General features: G+C 49.0%; 1 protein-coding gene across 4 annotated transcripts in view; it reads left to right on the top strand.

The window, feature by feature from the left end:
- Positions 1–11593, top strand: part of TRAPPC11 (trafficking protein particle complex subunit 11) — a 41319-nt gene extending 29726 nt beyond the window's left edge. For all 4 annotated transcript variants that reach the window (XM_049771418.1, XM_049771417.1, XM_049771419.1 and 1 more), the window contains 9 exons: positions 141–262; positions 2071–2190; positions 4255–4320; positions 4406–4562; positions 6088–6199; positions 7230–7321; positions 8671–8804; positions 9504–9671; positions 11355–11593. In XM_049771418.1, coding sequence (XP_049627375.1) covers positions 141–262; positions 2071–2190; positions 4255–4320; positions 4406–4562; positions 6088–6199; positions 7230–7321; positions 8671–8804; positions 9504–9671; positions 11355–11399 — 1016 coding nt within the window. In that variant the 3' untranslated portion in view covers positions 11400–11593. The remainder of the gene's footprint in view (positions 1–140; positions 263–2070; positions 2191–4254; positions 4321–4405; positions 4563–6087; positions 6200–7229; positions 7322–8670; positions 8805–9503; positions 9672–11354) is intronic.
- The last annotated feature ends 831 nt before the right edge of the window (positions 11594–12424 follow it).

Genomic DNA, 12424 nt, shown 5'->3' with positions numbered 1-12424 from the left:
TTCCGAGTGCAAAGCCAGGGGTAACCTCTGAGTGCCACCGGGTGTGCCCCCCCAAAAAAGAGAAAGTAACCCTGAGCACCACCGGATGTGGTCCCCAAAGCCAAACCAAAAATAAACGAAAAGGCTCTTAATGTCTCTAGGACAGGACGCCAATCTGACTCAGAAAACGCACGTGACTCTAGAGGGCGCGAAGCTGTGTGACGAATCCTACCCAGCCTTGCTCACCGACATCCCCATCGGAGATTTGAATCCTGGGGAGCAGGTGCGTGGGCCAGAGGACCGGGGGCTGGAGGTTCTCCCTGGGGTCTCACAGCATCAGCTCCTGTGATGCAAAACACGAGCAAAATGGAGTCTGGGACAACCTTTGGCCCTGAAAAGTGATCCCCATCTCATGGGTGGTGGGAGGACTGTGTTCAGGTCTTAGGTTCCTTTACAGCTGTGCTGTACCTAGCAGTTCCTGTACCTGGGAATTTCGTTTTTTTTTTTTTTTTTAATGATGCTGAAAGTTTTTATTTATTTAGTTTTTTTTGTTTTGTTTTGTTTTTGTTTTTTTGTTTTGGGGCCACACCTGGCGGTGCTCAGGGGTTACTCCTGGCTGTCTGCTCTGAAATAGCTCCTGGCAGGCACGGGGGACCATATGGGACACCAGGATTCGAACCAACCACCTTAGGTCCTGGATCGGCAGCTTGCAAGGCAAATACCACTGTGCTATCTCTCCAGGCCCTATTTATTTAGTTTTGTTTTTGTTTTGGGGTCACACCCAGCTGGGCTCGGGGCTACTCCTGGCTCTGCACTCAGAAATCACTTCTGGTTGGCCCTGGGGACCATATGGGATGCTGAGATTCGAACCACCATCTGTCCTGGATCAGCTGCCTGCAAGGCAAATGCCCTACCACTGTCCTCTCTCTCCGGTCCCTGAAATTTTTTATTTTGTTAAGGCACAGTGATTTATGAAGTTGTTGATAGTTTAGTTTTAGGCATACAATGTTCCAGTACCAATCCCACCATGTGTTTCCAGGTTTCAAAGTATGAATGTTAAAGTTTGTGTCTCATGATTTCAGTATTGTTTTCTCTATGGTTTGGATATTTTGCTAAATCACTCCTTTAAACCACTAATATACTTAGACCCCTTGATTCAGCAGGAATGACCCTAATAAGATGAAATTGCTTCCCGATTTCCAAAAAAATAAAAAAGAACTTGCGAGGTCCTGAGTGTTAGTCCAGTGGGGAAGGTGCTTGCCTTGAATGCAGTAGACTCAGGCTTGATCCCTGGCATCCCTAGGTAGGGTCCCCTTGACCACCACCAGGAGTATCTCTGAGTGCTGAGTAAGGAGTAAGTTCTGAGCATTGCTGGGCATAGCAAAAAAAAGCAGAAAGAACTGTAACTTAGTGAAAAGACCTTTTAGTTCATTGTCACTACTGAACTAGTGGCAGAGAATTCTTGGTAAGGGACCAGAGCAACAGCACAGTGGGTAACTGCCAGGAGCAATCCCTGAAGGCAGAGCCAAGAGTAACCCATGAGCTCTGCTGGTTTGGCCAAAAAAAAAAAATCTTGTCTAGGGGCCAGAGCGATAGCACAAGGGAAGGGCATTTGCCTTGCATGTGCAGCCAACACAGGACAGACCCCTCTTCGATTCCCAGCATCCCATATAGACCCCCTGAGCCTGCCTGGAGTGATTTCTGAGCGCAAAGCCAGGAGTAACTCCTGAATGCTGCAGGGTGTGGCCCAAAAACCATTAAATAAAAAAGAATCTTGTCCAGTTGAGTATGAGGAAGGGAGAGATTAGTAGGGATGGAGGAGAGCTGTTGGGGTGTGGGGTACGTGTTTTGCATTCGGCATATGAGATTAATCCCTCACCCCACATAATCTCTCTGAGCAAGCCGGGTGTGACCCTAAAATCCAAACTAAGGGGAAAAGTGGAATCATCCAAGTTCCATTCTCGGGGGGGAAAAACATTCTGGAATGCAGCCAGTTGGCGTAATAAACTCCAACGCGAGTGTGTGGTACAGAAGGAAGGAGGAGCTGGAGAAATGCTTCAAAAAATGAGAAATGTCCTTGCTCTATTCCAGCTGGAGAAAATGCTCTATGTTCGCTGTGGGACCGTGGGCTCCAGAATGTTCCTGGTATACGTCTCATATCTCATCAACACGACTGTTGAGGGGAAAGAAATTGTCTGCAAGTGTCACAAGGTACTATTGGAGTGCCATCTGGTCTTGAGTGCTCAGAGAGGGGGTGCTGTGTTGGGTTTTCAATGCCATTGGTTTCTTTTCTTGGGGGGGGGGGTGCCAGAAGTAAGCTCTAGGTGTTCTGCATATGAAGTAGGAATTTGCCTTCCGAGCTACATGTTGACAGACGATGTTTTTAATCTTTTGTATTTATTATAATCAACCTATCCAGGGCAGTCAATACTCAAACATTAGAATTGAACCTCCCTGGTTTTTCCTAGTAAAGAACCAAACCAGCAAACACAAAAAATCCCTTTAAAGACTTAATAGGGCTGGAGCAATCGCACAGTGTCAGGGGGATGCTTGCCTTACACGTGGCCAACTTAGGTTCGATCTCTGGCATCCCATACAGTCCCCCAAGCACCACCAGGTATGACACCTGAGCACAGAGCCTGGAGTAATCACTGAGCATCACAGGGTAGCCAAAAGGCGAACATAAAGTAAAATAGGGGCTGGAGAGAGAGCACAGCGGTAGGGCACTTGCCTTGCATGCAGCTGACCTGGGAGGGACCCGATTTGATTTCTGGCATTCTATATGGTCCCCCAGCCTGCCAGGGGCAATTTCTGAGTACAGAGCCAGGAGGACCCCTGAGCTCTGCTGGGTGTGGCCCAGAAACCAATCAATCAGTCAATAAAGTTTAAAAAAAAATAAAGACCTTCTAGCTGGCTGCTGCTTTTTGAAAATCTCACATCAGATGAGAGACGTTGACAGGTCTCGGAAGGGGGAATCTTTTTATGTATTGAAGAGTTTTAAATTAAGAAGTTGGGCATGGGGCCGGAGAGATAGCATGGAGGTAAGGCGTTTGCCTTTCATGCAGAAGGACGGTGGTTCGAATCCCGGCATCCCATATGGTCCCCTGTGCCTGCCAGGGGCGATTTCTGAGCATAGAGCTAGGAGTAACCCCTGAGTGCTGCTGGGTGTGACCCAAAAACCAAAAAAAAAAAAGTCTGGCAGCTGGAGAGATGCTGTACAGGGTTTTAAGGCACTTGACTTGCACGTGGCTGATCCGTTTGATTCCCAGGATCCCAGAGGGTTGAACCCCCACCTGGAGTGATCCCTGATTTACCCCTGGATGTGACCCCCCCCCCCCCAAATTAGTCCATGAGAAGAAAGCACTTGGTACTGTGAACTGCCACTGAATTGCAGGATTTAGGGGAACCTTAAAAGAACCTTCCATGTAGATGTTCCGCAAGGAAGGGCCAAGGCTGCCTCTGAGAGAGTTGAGGCCCAGGAGATACCCTGGCCGCGCTGCCTGTTACCTCTGTTGTCACCTGTTAGCAGAGACATTGAATGTGCCCATGACATCTTTTTTCCTTTAATTAAATTTTTAATTTTTTTATACTTTATAATTGATTCACCATAAGATAATTACAAAGTTGTTCCTTATTGAGTCCCAATATACAGTGTCCATCCCTTCCCTAGTACACATTTCCCGCCACCAATATCCCCCACTTTTCTTTCCACACTCCTTCCTGTCCTCTCAGGCTCTATCTGTCTCTGTCTCTCTCTGTCTCTGTCTCTCTCTCTTGCCCCCCCACCCCCTTTTAGACACTGGTTTGCACTGTTGTTACCGAAGGTTACAAGGTTACCATGCCTGTCACTTTATCCCCTTTAAGTGCCCAGTTCTTATCTGAAACGACATTTCCCACTCCCACTGTCCTAGTGATCCCTTCTCTACCCTCAATGCACTCCCTGCTCTTTGTAACAAGCTTCCTCCTGTGAATCTGGTTCTCCTAGCTCTCCATTGTTTCCACTATCTTTGGGTATTACCATAAGATGAACTTTTTTTTTTTTTTTTTTTTGTGGTTTTTGGGTCACACCCGGCAGTGCTCAGAGATTATTCCTGGCTCCAGGCTCAGAAATTGTTCCTGGCAGGCACGGGGGACCATATGGGATGCCGGGATTCGAACCGATGACCTCCTGCATGAAAGGCAAACGCCTTACCTCCATGCTATCTCTCCGGCCCCAAGATGAACTTTTTTAGCGCCCATAAGCTAGTGCCATCCTTCTCTCCCATCTTCTTACAGGATGAAACAGTAACAATTGAGACAGTCTTTCCTTTTGATGTGGCAGTAAGATTCGTGTCCACCAAGGTATGTTCCGGGCATTCTCCTTGGTGGCCCTTAGAGTTCACTGTGGATGGAGCGTCGTTCTCACCCGAGCTGCTCTGTTCTCTAGTTTGAGTACCTGGAGAGGGTCTACGCTGACATCCCCTTTCTGCTGCTGACGGATCTTCTGAGTGCCTCCCCCTGGCCCCTCACCATTGTGTCCAGTGAGCTGCAGCTGGCGCCCACCATGAGCCCTGTGGATCAGCTGGATTCCCTGGTGGACAAAGGTACAGAGGCCCATGTGTGTGTCTGTGTCTGTTTTTGTGTGTGTAACTGAGTGTGTGTGTGTGTGTTTTCATTCTTCTAGCTCATTTATTTAACTGTAGTGTTTGTACTTAGCAAACATGGCCATTTTGGTAGACTTTGGAGAAGTAGACATCTTTAAGAAGTAGTTCATGTGACTAACTTTTTTTTTTTTCTTTTGGTTTTTCAAACCACTCAGGGGTTACTCCTGGCTAAGCGCTCAGAAATCTCCCCTGGCTTGGGGGGACCGTATGGAACGGCAGGGGATCGAACCACTGTCCTTCCTTGGCTAGCGCTTATAAGGCAGACACCTTACCTCAAGCGCCACCTCACCGGCCCCGACTAACATTTTTATTTTTAAGAAAAAGTTTTTATAGGTTAGAATTAGAGTGTTTTTTATTTACATTTTTAAAAAATAAAATCTGTAGTTTTAATCAAAAAAAAAAAAAAAACCAAAATAAACAAAAGGGGCCGGAGATATAACATGGAGGTAGTGAGTTTGCCTTTAAAATTTTTATTTTCTTTTGGCTCTCTGACTTGAAAATTATTTTCTTTGTTTTTTGGGGTCACACCCCACGGTGCTTAGGGGTTACTACTGGCTCTGTGCTCAGTAATCACTCCTGGCAGGTACAGGGGACCGTATGGGATGCCGGATTTGAACCACCATTCATCCTGGATCAGCTGCATGCAAGGCAAATGCCCTACCTCTGTGCTATCTCTCTGGCCCCTGACTTGACATTTTTAACACATTGAAAACTTGTCACAGAGGAGCCAGAGTGATTGATAGCACTTTGATAGCACTTTTTGTAGGGCATTTGTCTTGCACACAGCCGACCCAGGACAGACCCAGATTCGATACCTGGCATCCCATATGGTCCCCCAAGCCTGCCAGAGTGATTTCTGAGAGCAGAGCCAGGAGTAACCCTTGAAATCTGCCAGGTGTGCGCCCCCCCCCCCCAAAGAAAAGAAAAGAAAAGAAAACATATCGTAGGTATACACATTTATGTGACCTGTTTCAATTGCACTGGAATATTGATAGAGTCAGAAAAAATACTGAATAGAAAATTGAAATGTCATTTCATAGTGGGCCAGAGAAAGATGTTATGGGCCCTGGTCTTCCCTTAGCCCTCTCTGGCTTGATTCTCTGAGCACCAATAGGAGTGATCCCTGAAATGTAGAGTCAGGAATAAGCCCTGGGCACCACCAGGTCTGGCTCCCCCCCCCCCCCCAATACAACAAATAAAAACCAGTCATTTAATATTGCTGAACTCTCAGGCTCTTAGGGGTTACTCCTGGCTCTGCACTCTGGGGTCATTCCTAGCAGTCACCAGGCAACCCTACAGGATGCCAGGGATTGAACCAGGTCAACGAGACAAACACCCTACCCTCCCTGCTGTGCTATCACTCTGGGCTCTGTGCTGAGCTATTCTTTTCCCATCTGACACTCAAGGCCAGACTGTCCCCTCACAGATGGAACTGTGGCAGTGGGTCATAGCCTCTCTCTTGCAGTTGTCTTGCAGACTGGCGAGAGTGCCAGTGAGTGCTTCTGCCTACGCTGTCCATCCGTGGGACCTGTGGACGGCGGAGTTGCAACTGGCCTCTATACTGTCTCCTGGAAGAGGTAACAGCAGGTCTGCCCTGTCTTGCCCTCGTGACTTTGCTGGTCTCGGGCCACTTTTATTTGTCCTTTCATGAAATACTGAGCGTGCCTGGGAGTTGCAGCGGGCAGAATAGAGGCTGCCTTATTATTACTGACCAGTTAGAAAGAAATCGAAAGGAAAGATGTAGGAGCCGGAACGATAGCACAGCAAGGAGCGTGCTTGCCTTGCATGTTTCCAATCCAGGTTCTATCCCCCACATCCTATATGGCCACCTAGCCACCACCAGGATTAATACTGAGCACAAAACCAGGAATAACTTCTGGGCACTGCTGGATGTGGCCCAAAAAGAAGAAAAAAAAAAAAAAAAAGGAAGATACAGGACTGGAGAGAGTGCAGAGGGTGGGACACTTGCCTTGCATATTCCTCACCTGGGCTACTCTCCCTAGCCCCTCCAAAAAGCTTCCCAAGCTTGGTTCGATATCCGCCATCCCATATGGTCCTCAAGCCCACCAGGAGTGATCCTTGAGTTTAGAGCCCAGAGTCAGCCCTGAGCAAAGTTGAGAGTGGCCCAAAAACAAACCTTTCACCCCCTGGGTAAAAAAAGGGGGTGGAATATTAAATAGGAGAAATTGCCTTGATTTTTAGCTGATGGGATTGTCCCCGCAAAGGCCAAGACCGATTACTTACAGCGGTGGAGTGACCTGCTTCTGTGCTGTAGCTTAGACACAGCCTGTAGGCCAGATTGGTGATAAGGGAAGGGGCTGGGACTGCTTTTCCCTGAGGCTGGCCATGTGCTGTGAGGTGTCTGGGCCTGTCTCCTGGAAGATTGGCATTGCTGTCATTGCTCTGGGCGGTGACACTATGCTGTCCCTGAGTGCCAGCAACTCGTGGTGGCTCAGGTGCCTGAGGGCTCAAGGAAGTGGGTACTGATGCCTCCTTGCCGTATTAGATGTGCAGACCTGATGCAGGGGTTCCTGCTGCTATCAGAGGTCCCCACTCCCAGACTCCTGCCTCAGCCCCCGGTATGACAGGTGCTCTTGTGTGTCCCAGGACCACAGCCATGGCGGACATCCCTGTCATCAGCACCACCATCACCCTGCCTCATGTGCTTGTGGAGAACATCCCGCTCCATGTGAATGCAGGTAAGGGGGGGGGGTAGAGAAAGCTTCGAGTGAGTGGACGTGAGGCCCTGGGTTCGATCCCCAAACCACAGAAAAGCACGAGTATCAATTTATCAGTGAAGACAGTCTCGAGTCCTTTTGATGCCACAGTAGTGACAGCACTTGCTGCTCTTCTGCTCCTCCCTTCCGTCCCATCATTTGCAAGCAGACACTCCCAGAATCTCTCACTGAGTCTCAGTAGGAATTCAAGGATTCATTTCCTTGGTCATGGCCCAAGCAATGTTGGTCATTTCTGACCCAATCAGATGGCCCAGGATGCTTGTAGGTTCTCCCTGTCCCAGCTGTTGGGTATCTCACACTTAGGAAATCTCCCAGTAGAGGTGTCCCTGCTTCTCTCCACACCCCCTCATGGCCAGATCTTCCCATACCTCCCCTCCCCTTCTTGCTGCCTTCAACTCACCTGTTTCCTTTTTGCTGCTCACTGGTTGTTGTAGAGTCACAGCCCTTAGGATGGGCTTGGATGGTGGAGATGGAGGCCTTTGTCCTTAGGCCCTGGCCACGTGGCTCCATCCCCCATTAACTGTCGAGTCAACAGCTTCAGGTGGTCGCGGTGGGAATCAGACTCACTCAGACAGGCTTCAGGAAGTATCAGCTTTATTTATACCCTATCCAGCACATGTGTGGTCAGTCTCAACCATTTACTCATGCTGTCCTTAGCTTGCCCTGTGTCTTAGCTTTTCCAGCCATGTCGTCTCCTCTTACCTCTCCATCCTGGCAAAGACCCTAATCCCTTCGATCAAAGGCCTTATCTAACCTTCCCAAGACCCTTCCCAGGAATGGGCAGGGTCTTGCAGGTAAAGATACACAAATCCAGGGTGGAGTCTCAGGTTGTAAGTCAATATGCTGCGGAAGCAAGCACATCACTGGTTGAAAATTAAAAAAAAAAAAAGTCCAGTCATTTGCCCTACGGAACTTCCTGTGGTCTAGACATGGCTGAGTTCTCAGGTCTCTTGCTTTACAATCAGGTGGTTTGTGACCATGGCCTCCACGTTGCGGGTTCAAGCTTTTTGATGAATGGTATGTGTGGCCCACCATCAGGGCAGCCATATCACCTCATTTCTTCTAGAACCTTGTATCTTCTGCCTTTGAGAAGTGATTCCTACAGGGTCTGGTTTCTGCTGAGTTAACATGGGGCAGGCCAGGCAACAGATTCTCCGCTGGGGCCCAGCACTTTTGTGCCAAGAAAGATAGGCTGTCTTAGCCTAACACTACAGTCCCCAGATTGCTGCAGGTCTTGCTGGCAGCTGGGGTGATTTGCAGGACCCTGGGCCTAGCCCAGGTTTGTGACTAGAGTATTTTCTGACCCGAAGATCTGCCATCGTTCGGCCGTGTCCGTGAGTCGCTGCCTGTTCGCTACCACCTACAGAACAAGACCAGCACAGTTCAGGATGTGGAGATCGCAGTGGAGCCCAGTGATGCCTTTATGTTCTCCGGACTGAAACAGGTTAGCCGCGGGCCCGGTCTCCTGCTGCTTGCACTTCCCCATCCTTGCACGGGGTTGAGGGTCCTGGGAGTGCCCCTTTTCCCTTTCAAAAAGGGCCATGGATGTGCTCAGGCTTGCCTACCTAGGACATCCTCAGCATTGCCCTCAGCATCATTTTCAAATGTTTCCCTCAATTCCCACAAAGTTTGGTACTACCAAATCCTGACAGGCCGGCGAGAAAGAGTTGCCAGCCCAGGTTTGATTTCCGGCACTGCCAGTGGTCCTCTGAGCACCATCAAGAGCAGCCCTGAGCACAGAGCAGGGAGTTGCCCTTGAGCACAGCCAGCTGTTTGTTCCCTACAATTTGTTTTGCTGTTCATAGTTGGGGCCACATCTGGCTGGACTGCAGGGGGTCCAGTGTGGGTTAGGGTGCTGTGCTGTGGGTTTGGGACCCAGGCCCTCACCTGTCTTGCCGCCTGTAATTCCCTTTGAGCTGTTTCCTCAAGAGAGTCAGGAAGATCATTGGGGGAAGGGGTGGTTCTGAGCCCCTCACTGACCTCAGTCACTGCAGTCTGCAGACTGGGCCCCAAGGCCAGGCGAGAGGGAGGAAAGGTGTCCCCCGAAGGGCTGGGAGGACATCTGTCTGTCCATGTGGAGAAGTCCCAGGACAGGAGCCACTGAGTAGAGCTGGTTCTTCCCTCCATGCTTCCCTCAATTCAGATCCGGCTTCGTATCCTGCCTGGCACTGAGCAGGAGATGCTCTTCAATTTTTACCCTCTCATGGCCGGCTACCAGCAGCTGCCCTCCCTCAACATCAACCTACTCAGGTTTCCCAACTTCACCAGCCAGCTGCTCCGGCGCTTCCTACCCACCCGGATTTTCGTGAAGGTGAGGGGAGAGCCCAAAGGAGCCCTGTTATTACTGCCTGAAGGGGCTAGTTTGAACTTTATATCCTGGGGATCAGTCTGCATTGCTGCTTATGTCCAGAGAATGACTCTGGTTTTATATAGTAAATGGCTGAGATTTGTATTTTCTATTTGATGTCATTTTCTGGATCGATCCTTCCCTTCCTTCCTTCCTTCCTTCCTTCCTTCCTTCCTTCCTTCCTTCCTTCCTTCCTTCCTTCCTTCCTTCCTTCCTTCCTTCCTCCCTTCCTTCCTTCCTTTCCCTCTCATCCTTTCCCTCCCTCCCTCCCTCCCTTCCTTCCTTCCTTCCTTCCTTCCTTCCTTCCTTCCTTCCTTCCTTCCTTCCTTCCTTCCTTCCTTCCTTCCTTCCTTTCCTCCCTCCCTTTCCCTCCCTCCCTTTCCTTCCTTCCTTCCTTCCTTCCTTCCTTCCTTCCTTCCTTCCTTCCTTCCTTCCTTCCTTCCTTCCTTCCTTCCTTCCTTCCTTCCTTCCTTTTGACAGCCTTCTTTCTCCTTGATCTTATTTTTTACTTTTTTTTTCCTGGCTCAGGAAAGTATGTTTTCTAACTAGTGGCTGGTTTGCAATTGATTTTAAGCCAAAGTGAATTCACTTTCTAAAGATGACAAACCCTGCCCCCCCCCCCCCCCCAGCTTCCTTAATTCTCCCTGTGTAGCACTAAATTTGTCTTCTGAAAATGACTGTTGGGAGCTGTTCCCTGAGTCTGGTGTAGTGGTATGTGAGAGAGGAGGAGGGTGGTTGTGTTTAGGGAAGGTGAGTGAGGAGGGCTTGACTGTGAGGGAAGGTGAGTGTGTGAGGAAGAGGGCTTGAGTGTGTGAAGAGGAAGGTTTGAGTGTATATGAGGGACTTGGTGGCTCTGCAGTGCCTTCACCCTGTCCCATCTGTGAGGACATCTTTTCGGGTACTAAATGCAGGCCTGACACCCCCAAGGAATGGGAGAGCCTCCAGGCATCTCTGTGTTAGCTTAAGAACTTGTCTTCTCAGCCCACTCTCTGAGGAGGCGAAAGGGAAACTGAGTCACTGAAGCAGGCACAACTCAAGTCCCTGCCCTGGGCTCTGGAGCTGTGAAATTACCCCACATGCCATATTTCCACCCTGAGGCAGATGGGTCTGAAGAAGGATAGGAAAGAAGAATGAATAAACCAAGCCAGTCAGGAGACAAGAGTCTGTATGTAGCATTTCTCCTCAAGGTGTCTCTGCATGCCAAGCCAAACTGACCTTTCTTTATTAAAAACAGTACAAACTCATCAGAAGGGGGAAGGTCAGGTGAGATCCAGGTGGGCTTTTACATATCAAAGGGCTGAGTGAAAAGGAAAGAAGAAATTGGGGGAACACTTTTGTTCTGCAGAATAGCTGGGTGTCAAAATTAAGATGGAGTGCACTTGGCAGAAACTGGAGGAGTGATCCAGGAGATGAGGAAGCCGCAGACTGCTTTCCTGGGTTTGGGTTCGAGTGAAGGAGAGGATGACAATCTCTGGATCCTGCCAATGTTCATTCCTTTCTGTGTCAGCCTCCGAATTCCGAGCACTTTAGGGGGCTTGTCCATCGAGTTTTGGGGGATGTGGCTACGTGGCTTGGGGACTTGACTGTGTGGTTTGGGGGGCTTGTGATTGGCAGGTAATGACCTTTCCTTTATTTTCTCACTACTAGCCACAGGGCCGGCTCGAGGATGATGCTTCAATTGTGGCCGCGTGACGGAGCCCGCCTGGTGCTGTGCTCCGGAGACCACAGAGCCCCTTGGCATATGCTTATGAACTGTAGCTTCAATCATGGTCCAAGTGAATCTATTTTTTAATGGGCGTGATACCAACTTTGCAGAGGAACTCACGCTTCAAAATATTAGGAAAAAAATCTATCCTATAGTTTCACAAATAAATATTTGGAATCTCTCTGATGTGGAAGGCTTCATCTCTCCCGGGCTCCTCTTTGGGAAACTGGGGCTTGGCTTGTACACGATTAAGGGTTTGACACCCTAAAAGTGCACTAGCCCCCAGAGAGAAGGGGTTACCTTGAGTCATCCCCAGAAAGAGCTTGAGAGAAGACTGAGTGGGTGTCCTCACCCTAACTCAAAATCTGGTAGCACGTTTTAATCACAGCAGTGAAGGGTTCAGAAGGTTCTCTAGCTCAGCACCCAGCCCTGTCATCGGTTTGGGGGCTTCTGAAGCAGGTTGGTGTTCCTCGAGCTTGTTTGTGAGGACTTGGAGAGAATTGTGGAGCACATGCAAAGGAAGAACATCCAGTTACATGGTGCAGTTTCAGGAGAGATTTTAAAAAAAAATCCATGTTAAAATAAAATCATTGTGAAAGTGGTCTTTGGTAATATATTTTAAAACAACCCTGTTTCCCAGAGGATTGCATTATTTAAGTCTAGGGATTCGAAGAAGGAAAGAGCAGAGTCAATAAATGTTCACTTTCAAGTGTGTTTGCACGTCTGGGCCTTTTCTTGAATTTGAGCTGATTTGGCTTCAGCTTCACGAAACCACTTTTTACTAAGTGTGGTGTGGGCTGGACTTGAGGCAGCCCAAAAGACAAAGTAGCTTTCAAGGACACTCAAGCCAAGCTCTCACAGAGCTTGGTCTTGGCTGAGGTTGGGGCTCCAACCAGCTCTGCTGCTTCCTCACACGGTGACTTTGTTCTAGCAACTTACCATCTGTGTCTTTCACTAGTCTGTTGTAGAATGGAGCCTCAGAGACCCACAGTCTTGGCCACTGAGCTGCATC

The sequence above is a fragment of the Suncus etruscus genome, chromosome 4 (genome assembly GCF_024139225.1).
Source record: "Suncus etruscus isolate mSunEtr1 chromosome 4, mSunEtr1.pri.cur, whole genome shotgun sequence".
In the NCBI taxonomy this organism is placed as follows: domain Eukaryota; kingdom Metazoa; phylum Chordata; class Mammalia; order Eulipotyphla; family Soricidae; genus Suncus; species Suncus etruscus.
This window is presented reverse-complemented; position numbering and strand designations above follow the sequence as displayed.